Genomic DNA, 19,766 nt, shown 5'->3' with positions numbered 1-19,766 from the left:
CCCTTCCTCAACAAAAACACATGGACGTGGTGATTAAAACTGTTAAAAATATTGAAAAAGGCAGTTTCATTTCAAAAAAATTTGTGAGTTTTTTTGATGTTCTTGTTGCTTAAAGGCTTCTAACTGCAGTGGTCTAGGCAAATGGCCCTATTATGAGCCCGTGTTTGGTTAATCCATTCTGGGCTGCTGTAGAAACATGGTGGTCTCTGTGGATGAGGACACACTTCCCATGTGGCCATAACAGCTCATTCTAAGATATCAAAAATACAACAGTTTTTATTTTCAGGTAATTATACACAAAAGAAAACTTAATTATTATATAATATTAATTTCAATTTAATTAATTAATTTTCAATTTATTTCCAAAGCTAAATATCACAACTCACAAAATCACAACAGCCCTCTGTCCTTGGACCCTCACAGCAGATTAAAAAGGAAAAAAAAGTTTCCTCAGACTGGACCACTAATGATTCGCTATGCATGTATTATATTATTGTCTTATTTACATACTCAGTATAATTAAGATAAGTTATAGACTTAATGTATTAACATTTGTTTTTACTTCTTTTATTTTTGACAGACATGTTGCCAGTGGTCACAGAGATCCTTAAACAGGACATGTCCATCAACCTCTACATGTTCCACGGGGGAACAAATTTTGGCTTCATGAGCGGAGCATTTGCTGTTGGGATGCCAGCACCTAGACCTATGGTGACAAGCTATGGTATGTGTTATGAAACTGTTTGCAACCAGCATTTTGTAACATTTGAATGAACAAAAGTTGCTGTGAGTAAGGAGAAAAAAATATCATAAATGGGGTTGAATGAGGTTCATGCCACAAGGATTCAACACAAAACTGTAAAACAGCCAAACCCATATAATGATAGAAATAATAATCATAATCAGATTAATCATAATAACCTTATTTATAAAGCACCTTTAAAAACAGAGTCTACAAAGTGCTTTTAACAACATAGCACAAGCAGAAATGGGATACTCAGAGGGCAATAAAACAACAGAAAGCCAAACAGTCCTAATGATTATAAGTGAGACAAAACTCGGGTAAGATAAAGTTAAATTAAGAGGATGAATGTAGGATATGGGACACAAAATGTCAATATAAATTAATAAAAATAAAAGGATCAAAACCAACAAAAGTATTAGGATCAATAAAACCACAAAACAAAAAGAAATAAAATAAATAAAATTTAAAAAAATAAAAATAAAAAGATGACATCCCATAAAGGCAAGTCTACAATAAAATAGGATTTAAGAAGTGATTTAAAAAAAGACAGCGACTCTGCAAGCCTTATGTCTTTAGGCTGAGGGGCCCTGATGGCAAAAGCAGGGTCTCCTTTAGAAGCCTCGACTATGCAACAGCCATAAGCGCCCAACTGTGGATCTAAAGGCTGCAAACTGGCTCATATGGGGTCAAAATTTCTGTTATGTGGCATGAGGCCAGACTTAGACGAGCTCCAAAAGTGATCAGTAAAATCTCAAAATCAATTCTGAAATCAACAGGGAGCCGATCGATAGAGGCTAGGATTGAGGTAATGCGATGTTGTCTGCTAAAACCAGTATTATACCATATTCATAATCAGTTACATTTCTGATGAGTTTATCCTGATTGTTATAAATCCCACTGAATCTGCGACAAGGCTTGTAAAAAAAATGCCTCAGGATTGCACATAATCATCAAACAATAAGCTTCTTAGAATACAGTCAGTAAGTATCTGTTTAAAAACAGATAAAAACATGATAGGGTGTTTGAAATGTCTGTAGATGGCGCTATCCCTACTCCTGAGCCTCTGACCTTCAGCTGTTTTAAATTTTGAATATGCAGTACGCATTAATGAATTCATTACCTAATAAAATGCATGGGAAATGTAAATTAAAGATGGTACAATGGGTTTTATATCCTCCTCCAGGGTACTTAACATTGTAATGACCTCGTTCTCGAGAAAAGAGGAGAATTCTAAAAAAAAAACCACTCCCCCGAAGGGAAGACCACCTCTGACCTTGAGCAGGCGTCATACCTGTGTTTACTCCTCTAAATGCCTTTTACCTTTTTTCCCCTCAAAAAGCCTCAGTTTTCTGTCAAGATAACCCAAAATGTGTCTCGGCCCGCTGCTGTCTCAAGATGTTTGATAGGGGAGCACAGTGAAAGCATCTGCCACGGTAAGAGGCATCCCTGCCTCTCTCCGGCTCCCGAGCCTGCTGTTCTGATAGCGCATTATCTTTCAGATTACGATGCTCCATTATCCGAGGCTGGGGATTACACCACCAAGTACCATCTTCTGAGGAATTTATTCAGCCACTACCACAGTGAGTGTCGTGTGTTGTTGCTGAGTCGGGCCCCGCATCTTCTGTCTCTCTTTCTCTCCCTTTCCTTTCATCTCCCCACTTAAGTTAATTCTCCTTGTAGAACCTGCTCTCTTTTGGCTAAAGTAGGATAACTTTGCATATGATTACAAGCACGGATTAGATATGGGTTCGTGTGTGTGTGTGTTTGTGGATGTGTTTGAGATCTCTGCCCAAGTCAAAGACCCCCAATTACCGCCATTGTGAAAATTACATACTAGGCCTTTGTGTCATGTTTATTGCTTATGCAGTTTTCTCTATTTGTAAAACAAGGGTTTGTGGTTGGGGGCAGAAGTCTCAAGTGTTTTGTGGCCAGGACTGAAAATGTAGCTTTTGGCAATCTGGGATTGAATCCAGCACAACAAAGTAATAATTTTCCCAGAGTTGTGGTGATTGAAGATAGTTTGAAAGCCTGCCTTTGCGTGATTCATCCTTATGTTTTGTAGTCTGCTGAACAATGAGCAGTGGCCTGGATATGGGAGTAAGTCTGAGAAAAGGCTTTTTGTTTCTGCTTAGCAACTACAAACGCATGACCTCTTTCTTTAATTAGATCGTTTTGATATGTTATTCTTTGTCAAATCATGTACATTGTGTCAGTTACTCTTTGCCCTGTGGTTTTGTGGTTTTGCATAACATGGTACGGTTTCAGGCTGATCTGTCGAAAGTCTGACTTGATCTACTTGATACACCTGTGACATACATGCTTTGGGGTTTGTTTTATTATTACAAAGCTGTCAAGAATTGCAAAAACACACTGTAAAATCTTTAATCAGCTACACATATATCTGGACTACACAGTCTGTCTGTGCACTTATTGTATGTCAGATCACAATTGATGGTGCCAGTTTATGATTTTATGTTTTCATTCGAGAAGAAAGTCAAATTTGAACCCTACCAGCTTGTTGTTCCCCCCAGCAACACAATCTCTAGTGTAATCTCTGTATAAAAATGGCTACTCACTCTTTTGTACAAGATTACATGGTTAATTTAGGATAATATGGGCTTTGTTGTGAGAAAAATCCAAATCTGTTACATAGAAATGTCTTACCAATGTACGTTCTTCTCTTAGATATGACATATTATATAGACCATCGAAAGCACTGGCTTCAAAGTGTTGTAGAAAGCCACTTAGGAGAAAAATGTTGGCCGTTATACTTGAAGCCTTCCTTAAGAGATCCAGCTGTTACCACTTGGTGATAAGAGAATGCTGTCAAGCCTTTTCCAGAGGGACTGCGGGTGGCTCTGCATGCTTTAACACCTTTAAAAGCAGTGAGAGGGCATGGGCAACCACTGTTAATTGTTGTAAAGAGAGTGTTTTGCAACAGGGAGCAGAAGCTGGATGCTGCTGTGGAGGGCAAATGGCTCACCCAAGGTGCATAAAAGCAGTTTTCAAAGGACGGGCCACATTTATGATTAGTATTGAGCTATTCATAAGCTAGCATTTAATAGCCCAGAGGAAGGTCCAGTTGATTTTTTGTGTGTTTTAGTGAATTCTTTTGCAGGTTAAACTTAAGCAGGCCAAATGTTAATAAATCATCCTACTTTTTGAAGCACCAGCTGTACCCAAAACATTGCGTTAGTTTGCTTTCAGGCTTAACATGGCTTGCAATTTACACAGCAGCCCCCTTCAGCCTCACTCTTTCTTTCTCATGGATGTGATATATGTAGATCTACGGGCTTTTGCTCTTGCGAGAGCTTTCTCTAAATATCAGAAAAATCAATTTTTAAATCCTCTGACCAAATTTGCATATGCTTGAGAATGTATAGTATAAATGTATAAATGTGGGCAATGTGAACATCATCTATAAAATTCCTGTAGACGGTTGGTTTGGACGTGTTTGTGTCTGGCGGGGGAAATAAATAAAAATAATTAACAAAGGGAAAAATATTTTTATACAGACATACAGACTGCATCCCCATTTTTCCTCCTTGTTTTTCAGCCCAGCCTCTCCCTGAACTGCCCTCTCAACGAGAGAGGAGAGCGTACCAGCCTGTTGTCATCCAGCAGCACCTGTCTCTGTGGGACAGCCTGCATTTCACTGACAAGGTAAGCTACAGACACACAGAGAGTGCCAAAATTGGAGGCAGAGAAATAATAAACATCATCCGTGTAGCGTTGCTCAAAACATAGTCAGAGGGTTGTTGACAGACAGCAGTAATACATGAATTATTTAATGCATAGTTAATACACAAAAGCCAATCAAATAAACTCAAGGAGAATTTGCTGTGTATTATGCGGATGTGCAGCCTGTTGTGGTCTGTGCACTTCTTAAAAATGTATTCCCCTGCTCGAAGAGCCTTGCATAGCACAAGAGATTCTCGACAGTGATTCCCTAAGACTGTGCTAGCCTGAGGACAGGTGTATTTGTACCTACAGTTAGAGTAGCAAAAGCTCACATTACATATGCCAGCATCTCTGCTAGCCCTGATTGTGACATTTTAAATCTGCTAATCTACCTATTACTAGTAGTTATTATAATTTGTTAGCAGCTTATGATATGAAATGATCGAAACAACCCCAGCATTAGGTTATAGTAGTCACCTGTGAACTTGTACCTGTCAACTTTGTTATTTATGCCTCTTTACCAGCAATAACCGAGGCCAGAGGCATTCATTTTTTTTGGTTGTACGTCATACTCTCATGAACACGATATCACAAGAACACAAGAACTCCTTGAGGAAATTTCTTGGCAATTTGGAAAAAATGTCCACTTGGACTCAAAGATGAACTGATTATATTTTTGGTGGTCAAAGTCCAAGGTCACCGTGAGCTTGCGTCCTTCTTTATTCTCAGAAATGTGATATTTCAAGAATGCCTTTAGGGAATTTCCTTAAATTTGGCACAAAGTCCACTTAGACTCAAGGGTGAACTAAACAGAATTTGGTGGCCAAAGGTTGAGGTCACTGTGACCTCACAAAATGTTTTTGGCCATAAATCAAGAATTCATATACTAATTATGATTACATTTCACACAAATGTCTAATAGGATAAAATGATGATGTGATGCCATTTTTATCCAAAAGGTCACAGTTCAGCTTCACTGTGACATTAAAATGTTCTGCAGAAATACTTTTCTGGCCATTACTCAACATCTCGTCTCAGAAACAGAAGGAGAGACACTGGTTCTAATGCTGAATTGGTGACACTAATCTTTGGTGTCCACATTAGTACTTAAAGTAAATCTCCGTTGTCACTTTCATATTTTTATTTAGTTGAGTGGGTTTTGATTAGTGTGTTCTTATAAAACATTATTATATGTAAAGTAAACTAGGAAGCTCTCCGCACATCTTCCAATATGTCATTTGGTTTATCCAAATTATAGCAGAACAAATATACAGCACATGTTCCTCTAATATATAAACCACCCCCATACAGAATCATGTTATTTCTTGATTATAAAGACAATTTGAAAAATCTTAACTGAGTCTTTGAAAATCACAAAGTAAGGCAGATGAGCTGTGGTATTGTGAAAGTGAGAGAAGTGAGCTTGAAGCCATGGTCCACCACCAGCTTGATCTCCTAAGAAAAGAAAATGAGTAATACCCCCTTCTTAATGAGCAACTGCTGATGAGGTCCCCCTGAGCAAGACAGTCTCTCCTAACTGCACTAGCGTCCTGCTCGGGGACGGCAGTAACCAACTGTATGAAGCTTTATGACTGTAAAGCAGGTTGTTGTTGTGGAAATAAAACATGAACAGAGAACAGAAAATCTCCTCTTGCCAAAAGACCAGTTTTAAAACCTGTTTGGAGAGTGTCATCATGTCTGTTTGCTTTCATGTCCACCAGTCGAGTTAACACCATGCTCTTCAGGGGCATTTATATTCAAACCAGATGTAGTACGTCTGGCGGTCGCTTACAACATTAATTATTCACTCCCCGTCGCAATAATTTGCTTCCCTCTGAGACGACAATTACTTTGCCCCTGACCAGTCACACGGCCGCGTTTCAAAAAGAGTGTTTTCTCTTCAGAGATTCAGAGAGACTGAGTGGGATGTCTGAGTTTGATATTGTATATGTGTGTTTGGAGGTACGTGGTTAATCGTGTCACAGCAGCGAGTGTTTATTGTCTCGTGAAGAGTGCATAATGCACCTCCCGAGGGTATGCAAAAGAATGCTGCTGAATAAAAGAATTGCTCTGAACACCAAACAGGAAAGCTTCATTAGGTTTGATAAATCATCACTTCGGGTGATGCCATCTTGAGAGTGGGAGATTGTGCAGCAGGAATCATAAGATCCCATTTGCATTGAGAGTGGTCCTGAGATAGTGGGTTCACTTTAAATACAGTGAACTTAATGGAACCATTTTAAAATAAGAGTCTTCTATAACCCAAGCACCAATTGCTGTAGCACATTTAAACAGGGTTCCCATGGTAATGGAAAAGCTAAAAAAAAAAAAAATGCCAGGCAAGTTGGGCAAGTAAAAAGGACCCAATAATTTGGGTCCTTAAAAAGTCATGGAAAAGTTTTGAAATTTTGTCCATGAAAATGTGTGGGAATTCTGTTTAAATCCCTGATTTTAAAGGTACACTGTATGAGCACCAAACCTTGTGTCTGTCTTCTTTGCATATTTTTTAAGCCTTTTAAGTCAGAGAGACCAGTGAACATGGAGAATCTCCCTGTCAACAATAACAACGGTCAGTCTTATGGCTACACGCTGTACGAGACCGCCATCACCAGCGAAGGAACCCTCTACTCGAAGAACAACATCAGAGACAGAGCTCTGGTAAAGTCAGGAAGACAGACGCCGACACAATGCACTCACAATCACACATTTACACTTTCCTTTGTGAGAACATTTGCATGTAGAAAGCTGTCATCTGTTAGAAATCACACCTCTGATCAGTGTGTACTTGTGGAGAACAATTAACAAGCTCAGGCTGCAACCAGTTGCTCTGGTGTTAATGTCAAACATTCAGAGGAGCCTGAAGTTCTTAAAAGTCGATGTCCAAAAAATCCTGTGAAAAACTGAATGTAATGTGAAGACAAACGCATGAATGTTTAGTGCAGGTGTTAAGGTTATTTCGTGGTGGAGACATCTCATTGTGATGCAGTATGTGTTGTGTTTGGTGCCCCTGCTGAGCCTTTTCTCTCTGTTTGTATTTGGATAGACGCCACATTAGCAACACAAATGGTTAGAATGGCTTCAGATGTGCCATGTTTTCAGTTTTCAGAACATTTATATTTTCCTTTTCTTTCAAGGTTTTTGTGGACAAACGTTTTGTCGGTGTTCTGGATTATAAGACACAAGAACTTGCACTCCCCGATGGGAAGGTACCTTGTGTGTTTTTGTGTGTGTGTCCTTCCTTATGTAGTTAAGACCCAGTCTGCTGTTAGCTACTTTCAAAAGCATGTAGTTTTTTTAATATTTACCAGCATGTGAAAGCTTTAGGGGATGACGATAGATGTTTTTGGCATCAAGGTCCCAGCATTAAGCCAACAGCAAACCTTTAAACAACTGCTTATCTCAACAAATTTGAAAAGTCAACTTCAGCCTCACAGAAAAGTGCAGACTCTGATCGGCCCTGATCAATTACTAAAGATGGAGCAGCTGAAAGGAATTTTTTACTCCTTTGTTTCTTTGTAAACTCTTTTCACTGAGGGATTTTGCTGTATTTCAGTTATGCCTCCTGTGTTTTATGTATTTTTCCACTGAAGGGAAAAAGAACTTTAAGTCTGCTGGTGGAGAACTGTGGAAGAGTGAATTATGGTAAAACGCTGGACGAGCAGCGCAAAGGTACACTGAAGATGTTCCAGTCAACTTAAGACCTTCCAAATGATCTTTTTCATTAAACACCTTACTAATTAATTAACAGTGTTTTAAGATCCATAAAAAAAACTTACAACTGCTTTGACTCACCTTTCAGGTCTTGTAGGAGATATCGAGCTGAACAAACGCCCCCTCCGTGACTTCATTATTCACAGTCTGGATATGAAGCCTGGCTTTGTAAACAGGTTCGTGTCTTTCAATTATTATCCAGTTTCCCTCCATGTTTGTGTTTCTCTGTCATTAAGCTTGCCTGCTCCTGATTCAATCCAGCTGATTATCTCCCTGCATAACACAATTAGAATGGGAACATGATGGCAAAATGCAGATATCAGAAAACAGCCTTCCAATTCAGCATCTCATGTTTACCATGTTCATTCATAAGCATAACAGCAGGTAGATTAGTTAGTTATTAGTTAACTGTCAGTCAGTTAAGATCTGTACTGTAACCAACATTCTCAGTGCTCAGCATAATGAGAAACCTTTTACCTTTTTAGTTGCTAAGATAGATCAATCTAGTGTTGATTTTGTTAAAATAAAGGGTAACAGTACATGTTGTTAAAAATGCACAGTACTAGCAGAGTTCAGACTAATTTAAAGGGACAAATCATGTCTAAATCAAAAATACATAATTTTCCTCCTACCTGTAGCACTATTTATCTATTTAGCACTATTTGATTGTTTTGGACGGAGTTCCCAAGTATTGGAAATATTGACTGCATAGATGTCTGCCGTCTCTCAAATATAATGGAAGGAAGGAAGCGCACATCTACTGCTTGCTCACCCAGCATCACTGATTTAGCTAACATTATAGCTCTGTTTACAACTTGTGCTGTAACAAGCACGAGCCTCTCATCCATGAGTAGATGGACGCTTTCCTCAGCATGGTCATGCGGTCGGCGGGTGTAGTTTGATCGAAAGAAAATAGTTTCTAAATGAAACTGTTCACAACAAGGTCTGTAGATTGTTTTGTGTAACTGGGTAATGATTTATGAAAAGAGACATTGCTGCTGAGTTTTTCAATTGCATTTGTTTGGCACTTGGAGCATCGCAAGCCGAATGCCGTCTAGTTCCATTAATTTGTGGAGAAGGCAGACATTTCTCAAAAAAATCTAGACTGATAAATAGCTCTGCAGTTGAGAGGAAAATTATATATATATTTTTAATGTGGGACTAACTGTCCCTTTAAGCTCCATGTGACTACAATAAGGATAAGACTAAATGAAACCAGTGTATACACTCTACATTTATTGGTCACCCTAACATAAATAAACCCTTAAAAGGAGAGTTATTAAATACTATAATCTGTCTACCAAAGTTCTGTCAAGGTCTTTGAGTTAATACTGAGACACTTAGCTTGATATAACTGCTCGTTGAAACCCTGCCAGTACATGCAAATGGATGGACTGCTGTGCTGTAGATTAAAGTAAGATGGTGTGAGTGAATTGGCGACAGGTTAAAAATTGCTGGATGCCAAAGGCTGTCTTAGATGTAAAATATCTTTTGCCAATCTGCAACATAGTGAGAGATCCTTTTGGCAGGACCCAGAGCAAATGCACCCCCCTCATTATGTTTCCATATTACAACATAATAATGCCTTTTTACCTGCAGATTGGAGTCAAACCTCTTCCTCAACCCTTCCCGCCCACATATTTGCTGATATTCAGAATTGGTCACCTCCTGTATGCAACTCGTATTTGCTGAACAGATAATAAACATTAAAGGTCACTAGGATTAGCTGACCTTCTAGTTTCTTTAGAAGTTTATATTTGTACTCTGTTGACTATCTACAAGTGTTTTTAAACCATTTTAGGGTTTACCCTGATGTACTAAAAAATTGAATTTCTCTCACATCAGCACCATCTTGAAAATGTCAAGGCCCGAAGCTCTGTATGAGTGAACACTAAAAAAGTATAACCAAGGAAGGAATTTTTCATCTATCATGGTGACCTTTTGAATTTACTTAGAGGCAAACCATAACGTATTCTTAAAAGAAAATAGTGATGCTGAATGTTTCCCCTGCCATCCGTGTCCAAAGTGAATGTTATGATACACTATGTACAGCTGTTTGAGCACCTAAAAGCCAAGTTTGTGAGGAAAAATGGCAGCAGACTTGATCCAAAAAAAACACTATTGTGAGAAGCGAGATTTGTGCTTTCATATCATGAAACACAAAGTATGCAGAAATTGGAATCTGTGCAAAATGAAAATGCAATGTACTCTCCTTTTCACAGACTTGAAAGTTCAGGCCACTGGATGTCGATGCGTCAGCGGTCCTCCTTCCCAGGGTTTTTCCAGGCCAGATTCTATGTGAACAGTTTTCCTAAAGACACCTTCATCAAGCTCCCTGTGAGTAGAACAGCCTGCGGCCCTGCAAGCCAGTACAGCGGCACCATGAACTGCAGACTCAGAAACTGACAATAAGTGTATTCAGTACCTCTTTGACAAAATCTCAACCAAAAATGGAACATAAAAAAGGGAAGTATTTGGCACAGGGCTGTTTTATTTAATAGAATGGTGTTTGGGTTTTATCGCCTAACTTCTTATAGATTCCCAATAAAAATGAAAGTTACAAAAGATCAAGTTAAGCAATTTCTTAAAACAAATATAAATGTTGTGTTTTACTCCCTTTCCTTTAGATGACAAGAAAGCAAGCAGTTGACATTTTCATAGACAATTTAAATACTTCAAAGCGCTGTGTAGTATATTGTTTCAGTAAGGTATTATTACCTAAGCTTTTGGCCAGGCAATTTTGGTACTGTAGGACTGACATTTATTCACACCGTTCTGATGCAGGAAGCTATTTCCATCTCATACGCAACATACAATCTCTCCTTTGTATATCTGGAAGGAATTTTGACACCAGGAATTCCGATTCAGTGTGAATTTATTTGTATCTTTCAATTAATCTTAATTATTTACACGTAGCTTACAAGATTATTCGTTAAAGGTCCCATATTATGCACATTTTCAGGTTCATTATTGTATTTGGGGTTTCTATTAGGAGATGTTTACAATCTTTAATGCTCATGAAACACATTATTTTTCTCATACTGTCTGCCTGAAAACACCTGTATTCACCCTTTGTCTGAAATGTTCCACTGTAGTGCCTGTCTCTTTAAGCCCCCCCTAAAAAAGCACAGTCTGCTCTGATTGGCTAGTGCTTCTGGGTCTTCTACATCTGCACTCTCAGCATCTGTGCACCATCATTGCAACCACTTTGTGTATATGGACTGCCAGCATTTCGCTGTCATTTGAGCATTTTGATACTTTCACACTTTTTACTGTATATACCTGCTTGATTGTTTAAAAATCAAACAAAACAAAAAAAAAACAGATGGAAATCTGACTTTTACAATATGGGACCTTTAATATACCTCCTTCAGAAAGACTTAAAAATTATAATATACTTTGGATTGGTCATTATTTTTACTAAATTAGTCCTTACTTAATACATAATAATGAATAATATTAATTTATACCCAGAGAAATAGCTGTCTGAGAAGCTTTATGGAGTGCTAGCTCACTTATAGTTATTAATATAGTTTCACAATCCAATTATTTCATTAGTGAGAACAGAAAACATCTTAAAAGGCTCTTTACTGATGATGATTATTCAATTTTAATGCAATACCACATAATGTAGTTATTGACTGGATAAGTGGCATTTTACCCCCCTGTTATGCTGTCTATTTCTTAGGTTTTATTAAGCTTTTAACTTTCTCAGTTTTCCATTGCTGAAGCTCATTGCAAAACGGTTGGATGCAGAGAAGCTGAGAGCTGCAATTAACAACAGCGTAGGATGTGTTAAGTAAAAAAATGCAAATCGTATTAGAAAGGAAGGCTTGCCACGTGTTGTTGGTAGTCTTCAGCATGTTTCTGTCTCTTTACCCATCAGTATTTAATTGGCTGAACCTTCCTGTTGTCACGGTGAACAGTCAGTGTTTGTGTTCACAGGGCTGGAGCAAAGGTGTTGTGTTTATCAACGGCAAGAATCTGGGACGCTACTGGTCCATTGGTCCTCAGCAAACTCTCTATGTCCCAGGGCCCTGGCTTCACAGGGGGGACAACCAGGTACAGACTTAAAAAAAAAAGATTTAATTAAATTAGAAAAAAAAATCTGATGATGATTTCTGATGCGTTTTTAAAAAATATTGTTTTTTTAATACATTAATTTATTCATGCTGCTTATTGGAGGCATCAACGATCTGATGATCAGTAGTAATGTACTCTGCACAGAAACACTTGTTTACCTTTTACAAAGGATGTCTTCAAGTTCTGTGTGTTTGTTATTTTAGTGGATATTAAAAACAAATCTTAACATGTGTTAATTAATATAATATTGTTTAAATATTGGACCTTAAAAGTCATTAAATAGTCTCCATTTTGAATGTTGGAGGTCTTATTTGCCAAATAGAGTCAAGCTCTTCTGTGTGAAAGTGCACATTTCTGATGTTGCATATCTTTAAACCTACTATTGAATCTGTTGCTGCCTTTTTTATTTCATACTTACAAATTGTAGATTAACCCAACTCACTGTAATAACCATATGTCTACATAAAACCTTCCTCTGCATGGGACCATATACTTCTTAACTTCATGCTTACTTGCAATGCTTGAGTAAGATAATGATGATCTGTCTGAAATTTTGGTTAAAAATGATCTGGGAACAGGTCTAAAAAAGCATTAAATATAAGTGTCTGTTATCTGACGACATCCTGATGTAGTGATAAAGTAAACAGTTAGGTCATAGGCCATGGAGGAACTTTTTGGTGTGTAGTTTTCACTCTTAATATGTCATCAAAGAGTTGACAAAAAAAATCATTTTCTTGGACTTCTTGGTACAACATGTACATACAGTATTTATTCTTCTGGGCATATTCATTTCTTCATACACATACTATATCCCAGTACTGATGATACCTCTACCAATTTTATCCTAAAAGTCCATCCAAAACTCTAAAAGGTTTGCAGAGATATCCTTGAAATAGTAACCAAATTTAGCCACACGCTTTTCATTACCGATTGATCCTCAGACTAAATTCTTTATGAACTGTTCACTTGTTTGTAAAATGTTACAAGATAATGGCAAATGGCCATCATTGTTTCCCAGAGCCCAAAGATGACATTTTCAAATGTCTTGTTTTGTCTGAACAATAATCCAAAACCCAAAATATTATATATTCACAAAGTTAAAAGAGCATAAAATCCTTGCACCAGGAAGCTTAAAGAGGCATATGTTTGGCGTTTTTCACTAAAATAATTTACCACAAAAATAAAGAAATCATTTCAGGTCTGTGTGTACTTGTGTTTGAACTGAACTTTTGCACAATGAATACTCATACAGTCCATCTGTTATCATTCATGTCTCAGTATTCACTGGTTTTAGGTACTTTAAGGTCTTTCAGTATGTGCACACATGTGGCCGATGTACAGGTCACATGCTTCCCACTTCCACTAATACGCCAGTCTAAAAGCACATCGCAGGTCAAAAGTTTCAGTATACAGCTACAGATTGTCATCACCCTGTATCTTTGATGTTGTTGAACTCAGGAGCACTTTCTGTTTCGCCTGCTAACCATAGCTTTCTTTTCTGTGCATATACTGATGTGAGTGTCCAACTACCCACTCTCACTGTCCTCTCATGACCTCCACTAAGCTGGTATTTTTGCTTTATTACAGGTCATAGTGTTTGAAGAGCAGGAAACAGATGGCAAGATTCAGTTCGCCCGCAGCCCGGACTATGGCATGACTGTTGATGTCCAGTGAGGACAGGAGGTGAGAGGGGAGGGTAGATGATGGGAGAATAAGTGTTGTGGACACATCCGAGGCAATTGCTGCGAGATTTGTCTACTCGGGTGCCGATGCCTGGCTTGGACCAGCAACACTCTAAAGTGACACTTGTCAGTGAAAAGGACTCCCTAAAATATTTCACCCAGGGAGTGGTGCCTTGTGTCCTGTGTCACGCAGAGTGTTGTGTGCCGTTCTTGTCGGTTCACATTGGGTTTTCATTTTTTAATAAGCTAGAAAAACCATGACCTAAAAAGTTGTTAATTAACCATATTTTAAGTTTAACCAAAAATGAAACCCACAGACCTCACGTCTAACTGTAACTTGACACAAAGGTGATTTTTTATTTTTTCAGGAAGGTACGCTTTGATATTTGCTCTTTGTGCTGCAGCACAGCTGCAACCTTGACTAGACTTCTGTGCATATTTTCAATTGACTTTTACCTGACTGTTGATAAATGCTCAAAATGACCAACATAACATTATACTGGAAAAACTCTGTCCTGAAACACTTATCCGAGGGAAATACCAAGTTTTAAGGGTGTCCTGTGAATGAATGTGAGATTTAGTGTCCTATCAGAAGACAACAATGGCTAGAGACCTTATTTGTGACATTCTGTTGAATCTTTTCTGTTATATTTTGTAACAGCACCATTAGCCTGCATTCATTTGAGACCATGGTGCTGATAATTTGAGAGCATGGGGCTGTGGTGGGTTGTAATAAACTGTTAAAATATAATGTCTTCCTTTTACAGAATTAATTTATCAATGACATGCTATGGGAAAAGAACTGTTAATAAAGGTGGTTTGACCTCTGTATCAGAAGCCAAGGCCACGTAAGCCTGTGAACTGTTTTATTTATCCTGCACACCAGGAGCCTGTTTGATGAAGGATAACACTGGTTGCTTTCCAAATTTACCTTCTTATGATATGCTGTGAGCTCCTGCCGAGAAGTCAAGAGCACAATCTGTGTTTGAAGAGTGTTTTTTTGAAAAATCATCTGTTGTGTTGTGGTGCTAACCATCCTGGCGACCATCACAGTTCTGTTTTTTTTTAAAGAGTGATGCCAAAGTGAAGTCGTGCTGCCACATGTAATGCATTTTAATCAAGTGGCATTGTACAAGCTGTTATGAAGAGGCAATCTTAACGTTAATCGTTAATCAGGTTTCCTGTGGTGCTGAATTACAGACCTAATTTGTACCAGATATTTATATGAGTTAAAACTTTGACTATCGATGGAAGTATAACATGTTAGTGAAGATTCACGTATAACTCAAAATGTTTTTTACCAGAAAGAAGTTCATGAAGTAGAAATGAGCTGTCAATAAATTTTGCTAACTGAACAACCAAACATTACAAAACTAGCATTAAAATAATGAAATCTTAACACATGTCCTGTTTAAAGCATAAAAGAAACAATATATGGTCGACACGTGTGAGTCATAAACTATAATATAAAGATGGGCAATGCGTTTCCAGCCACTGTACAAGCCACTGTACAAGGCACACAGGCACACCAACTGGCACACTTAGTAATCAGTCTTGATGTCACATCCCCTTTTTATTGCATGAAATAACTAATTAAAACCAAACTTATTAGAAAAACAAACACTTGAGCAGACAGCAGGGTGATAAAAACTACCTAAAATGATAGAAACCATCTTTCTCTTTGATTTGAATTTTTAGTTTGGCCTGTGTCCTATTCACTAATGGGGTGGGCTGTATAGCTGATACCACCACCAGGGACAACTGACATGTTTTACTCACCTTTGGGAAGCAGTGATGTCTTCCATCTTTATATAAGGTCGATCTGACTCAAGATGAAATGCAAGGGATGAAAACTGGAAAGATTTTAAATTACAATTCACAGTGCTTGCAAAATTTAACACCAGTAATACTAGACTAAATTATGTTGGATTTGGTTAGCATACTTGGATGTTTCCTACTTATTGTAAAATACATGAATACTATCAACTGAAATCTCTCCGTGTATGCATAAATAAATACGAAGAAGTACCCTGCATTTACAAAAGATTAGCACATGCTTCTGTTGATCCTAATTTGGCTCCTTATACTGATTTTGTCATGTGTTTAACAGATGGCTCACTAGCTAGTTATCTTTTAATATCATATAAAAAAAGAAATGTAATTCTGTTCAGTTCCTTTAACTACTGAAGTCTTTGTTAGCTGAGATGATCCTTATGTGTTCATTGTGCAACCTGATGTAGAAAGTAATTAGCTGCAAAAACTTGTGAATTCAAGAAAATAGCAAGCATTTTTTAAGTGAACCACTTTGTCATTGACTCATAGTGTCAAGCAGATCAAATGTATCAGACCTCATAATAGAAACACATGTAGCACAACACACAGTGCACAGACATTCAGTGTACAGACACAGCACTCCAGTGCAAGTTAGGTTCTTCTTAGTTATTTATTTCTCTTGATTCAACTAACATCTTTCTCTGAGACAGAACTGCTGTGGCAAATAAACAACCTTAAGAGTCACATGCATAAAATGTGAATCACATGAGGCTGGGGGGGATGACAGTGGAGATGAGGAAAAGAGAAGACTTAGTGTGTAAAGTGTATTGTGCCTTAGAGAAGCCCCTTGGAGGGTAATGCTCGTTTTAACTGACATTAAATACTGAATAAACCACACTGCTTAAGTTGATATATAGGTATGTTGGTTCTAGTAGACTAATTCTTTGTGAGTATTAGATATTGCTTGATACGTCGTCTGCTCAAGTCAGAGAAATTTGTTGGACAAAGTTGTAACTTTACGTAACTTTCAAGGTGAGGCCCTTTTTGAATAGTTCTGCTGCTTCAGGACACACCACAGAAAGAAACATCAAAGAGTCCAACCACATGCCCACCTGTGCGCCACAGGACAGACAGGAGCAACATCTCAAACACAAGAGCGGGACTTAAGTTTCATTTGAAAAGTAAATCATATACAACATACTTGATTTCAGGACAACCTGTAGTGTTCAAATCTGTGTCACTGGCATTTTTTCCATTTGGACTCTTAATTAGTTTCACTGCTAGAAACATTTCAGGTGGTTTCATTCCTTCAGATTAAAAGCCAATAATGACCTCTCAAGTAGAAATTAGATCAATAACAATGCTATAAAGAAGTGTGTGTGTGTGTGTGTGTGTGTGTGTGTGTGTGTGTGTGTGTGTGTGTGTTTGTGTGTGTTTTGGTAGCTCTAACTTTTTTACTGATTTGTATGTTAATCCATGTGTACACTATACCGTATGTGCGCATGCTTTTTTTTGAGAGAGCATTTGGAAAAAATACAGATTTAAGGGCAAACACTGCTATGATTCAATTGCACATCCACACTTGAAATAAATACATAAATAAATATATTAAATTTGATTATTTTTTTCATAAATAATGGGAGGCAAGTGAAGAGTTAGAACAAATCCTAGTGATCTTCAATGGCCGATCCCTGTGCAGTGTAATATCATGCAGTTAATGAAAACAGCCAGTCCGATAAGAGATACAATACAGCCATTGTCTGAAAATCTTATCATATTCCAAGTGAAATATGTAATAACACGGTTTCCCCGGCTGATGAGCCCGAGAGGCTGTAACGTCTTTGTAAGTTTTCATACTGCAGCAGTGTATTTTGGGTTGTGTGTGTGTGTGTGTGTGTGTGTGTGTGTGTGTGTGTGTGTGTGTGTGTGTGTGTTAAAGGAGGGGTGGGTGGGATGTGGGGGGTGCACAGAGATAATCTGGCAACAGTGCAGAGGCTCAGTGTTTGAATTATCTCCAGCTACTTCTGCCGGGCAATGTTAGATAAGAGCCACCACTGTGTATTGCACTAGACAGATGATTTATCAAGCAGAGGAGAGATTCTATTATACGAGGTGTAGAATAACTTTGTTACAGTGTTCAGCTGTACAGCTTCATAGCTGCTGATGTATATCGTTAGAGCTGCGGTGGATCCCTTCTGTGATCCAGTTAACATACAACAGATGGGTACTTATACTAAAAGAAACCATCAATCCACAGTACTGAGGATGGCGCATAAATCAATAGCAAAAACAAGATACATTTTTGTTGTGCTTTTGTTTATCTTGAATTATCGTCTTTCATACATGGAAGCTGATTTTTTTTAAACAAAAAACAAAATATTTGGGGCCATGCATGAGTTATTTTAATAGTCATGAATTATACCAGCTCTTTTCAGGTGAGATGTAATAAAAGCCAGCAGATGTAGCTTGAGCATCGAAATTTAGATTTTGGGGAATTCTGTCTGACAAATCAGATTCTCTGGCTTTGATGCTGTTTCATCCTGCCCTCTTCTGCACACAGTGAGTGGACCTTTGATAATTGGTGGCTCGTGGATACGTGAACGTGCATAGACAAGGGGAAATATTAGCTCTCTAAAACGACTTGAGTTGTCAAAAATGACACTTTGTATGAAAGCTTACATGGCAATTAGGTCGCCGTTAGTGAGTCTACCGTGTAGCTGATTTGAAGTTCTTGCTTATGAATGTGTCACAAACTGCAGTTACCAAATGAAATTGGTGATGTGCTATTACTCTTTCCATGTGTTGAACCTAGAGTGAACCTGTGCCTTGCCGTGTGTTGTTGTGAGGAATTCAGGGGGAAAAGAGAAGAGACTTTGTTTTTTGTTTTTTTTTACATATAAATACAGTAATTACAATGCGTTTGTCAAAATTTGTCATCAATCCTCTGGTTGTTCTTGAATTACTATTTACACATGTCGCCACAATGGAGCATAAAATTTGTGTATTTTTGAAGTGCTAAGAAGGTTTTTTTTTTTAATGTTTATGTGTAGATCCTAAACACAAAAAGGGGTACGTTTCAAACAGCAGTCTTTCTTCAAGTGTATGGGGGAGTGGCTTAAATGTGTGAATTCTAATGACACCGTAAAATGAACAATGATAACCCAAGAATAAATGCAGGTACGAGTCAGTAGTATTGAACTAACAAGTCAAGTACTTGTTAAACACCCGAACCGATTAAGTTAAATTAAAGCAAACATTTCATAGTTATCAAAAGAACATTCCTTCCCTTGCTATGTTTGCTCAAAGGAAAATCCACACAAGACATGTTTGTCCTTGGAGTTGTGGTTTTATCCAGGCTGATGATGTCCTTAAATCCAAGAGGACTTTCCCTATATGTGCAGATCATTTTTTTTATATAACATTTCTTTTTTTTTTCTTTTCTTGAGGTGAAGGATATTCTTTAACCTGCTTGTTTGCCTCCGCTGGCTGTATGCTTGTCATATTGTGCTGTCTCTTTTGTTGGGTCGTCCTCAGCGGGGCATCGTACCGTGAAGGTGCAGGACACGTCCATCCACACTGTGAGGTGTCCTTTTATTTCTGCATGTCAGTCGTGGACCTGACAAATAACTGCAGACTTTTACTAATCTGTGCTTTAATATGGTACATTTGTACTGTTTTAGTCCATATTTTAAAAATGTCAGATGCAGTCAAGAGGATTAAATTCCCCTTCGAAGGCCCCCTTTTCCTTTTTTTCTGATGATTAAGACATGAGCGCTGGTTGCACTTATCAAGAGACTCAGCCGTTCTCTTCCTCTGTAGGTCCAAGGCCAAACACCTGCCGTAGAAAGGATTAAGATATGCTGAGAAAGAGCGCTAAGCCTTAATTAAGTTAATTGAACCTGTTTATTTCGAGGTGACTTTTAATAATGGACAACAGCTGCTGTAATTGTGCACTAACAGAAAGCACATTTAAAAAATGAATGTGTAATTAAAAAGGAAATATAAAAAAAACACCTGTTCGTTTTGTAGTCGTAACTAGGTGAGACCAGGTGAAAATGATCATAACATTTAAATTTACCTTTCATGCTGAT

At 38.0% G+C, this 19,766-nt stretch overlaps 2 protein-coding genes across 9 annotated transcripts in view; one reads left to right on the top strand and one right to left on the bottom strand.

Annotated features, from left to right (window-relative positions):
• Positions 1 to 19,766, top strand: part of LOC121943701 (beta-galactosidase-1-like protein 2) — a 78,545-nt gene that overhangs the window by 11,790 nt on the left and 46,989 nt on the right. For 4 of the 5 annotated variants that reach the window (XR_006105863.2, XR_015776781.1, XR_015776782.1 and 1 more), the window contains exons 10-19: positions 581 to 724; positions 2,245 to 2,325; positions 4,302 to 4,408; positions 6,938 to 7,084; positions 7,561 to 7,632; positions 8,017 to 8,095; positions 8,226 to 8,313; positions 10,360 to 10,474; positions 12,083 to 12,199; positions 13,808 to 13,903. Coding sequence is in view for 2 of the 5 variants with exons in the window: in XM_042487287.2 (XP_042343221.1) it covers positions 581 to 724; positions 2,245 to 2,325; positions 4,302 to 4,408; positions 6,938 to 7,084; positions 7,561 to 7,632; positions 8,017 to 8,095; positions 8,226 to 8,313; positions 10,360 to 10,474; positions 12,083 to 12,199; positions 13,808 to 13,894 (1,037 nt within the window). In the remaining 3 variants the exon portion in view is untranslated. Of the gene's footprint in view, positions 1 to 580; positions 725 to 2,244; positions 2,326 to 4,301; positions 4,409 to 6,937; positions 7,085 to 7,560; positions 7,633 to 8,016; positions 8,096 to 8,225; positions 8,314 to 10,359; positions 10,475 to 12,082; positions 12,200 to 13,807; positions 14,760 to 19,766 lie in introns of those variants that run through there. The other variant, XM_088078665.1, reaches the window with a different exon arrangement.
• The window catches only part of LOC121943703 (galactosylgalactosylxylosylprotein 3-beta-glucuronosyltransferase 1), a 93,774-nt gene continuing 90,334 nt past the window's right edge, over positions 16,327 to 19,766 (bottom strand). For all 4 annotated transcript variants that reach the window (XM_088078666.1, XM_042487288.2, XM_042487289.2 and 1 more), the window contains one exon: positions 16,327 to 19,510. The gene's annotated coding sequence lies outside the window, so the exon portion shown is untranslated. The remainder of the gene's footprint in view (positions 19,511 to 19,766) is intronic.

The sequence above is a fragment of the Plectropomus leopardus genome, chromosome 6 (genome assembly GCF_026936395.1).
Source record: "Plectropomus leopardus strain MGB_pleo_1.0 chromosome 6, ASM2693639v1, whole genome shotgun sequence".
Taxonomy (NCBI): domain Eukaryota; kingdom Metazoa; phylum Chordata; class Actinopteri; order Perciformes; family Serranidae; genus Plectropomus; species Plectropomus leopardus.
Note: the sequence above shows the minus strand (reverse complement) of the source record. Positions and strands in the feature narration are given on the sequence as shown.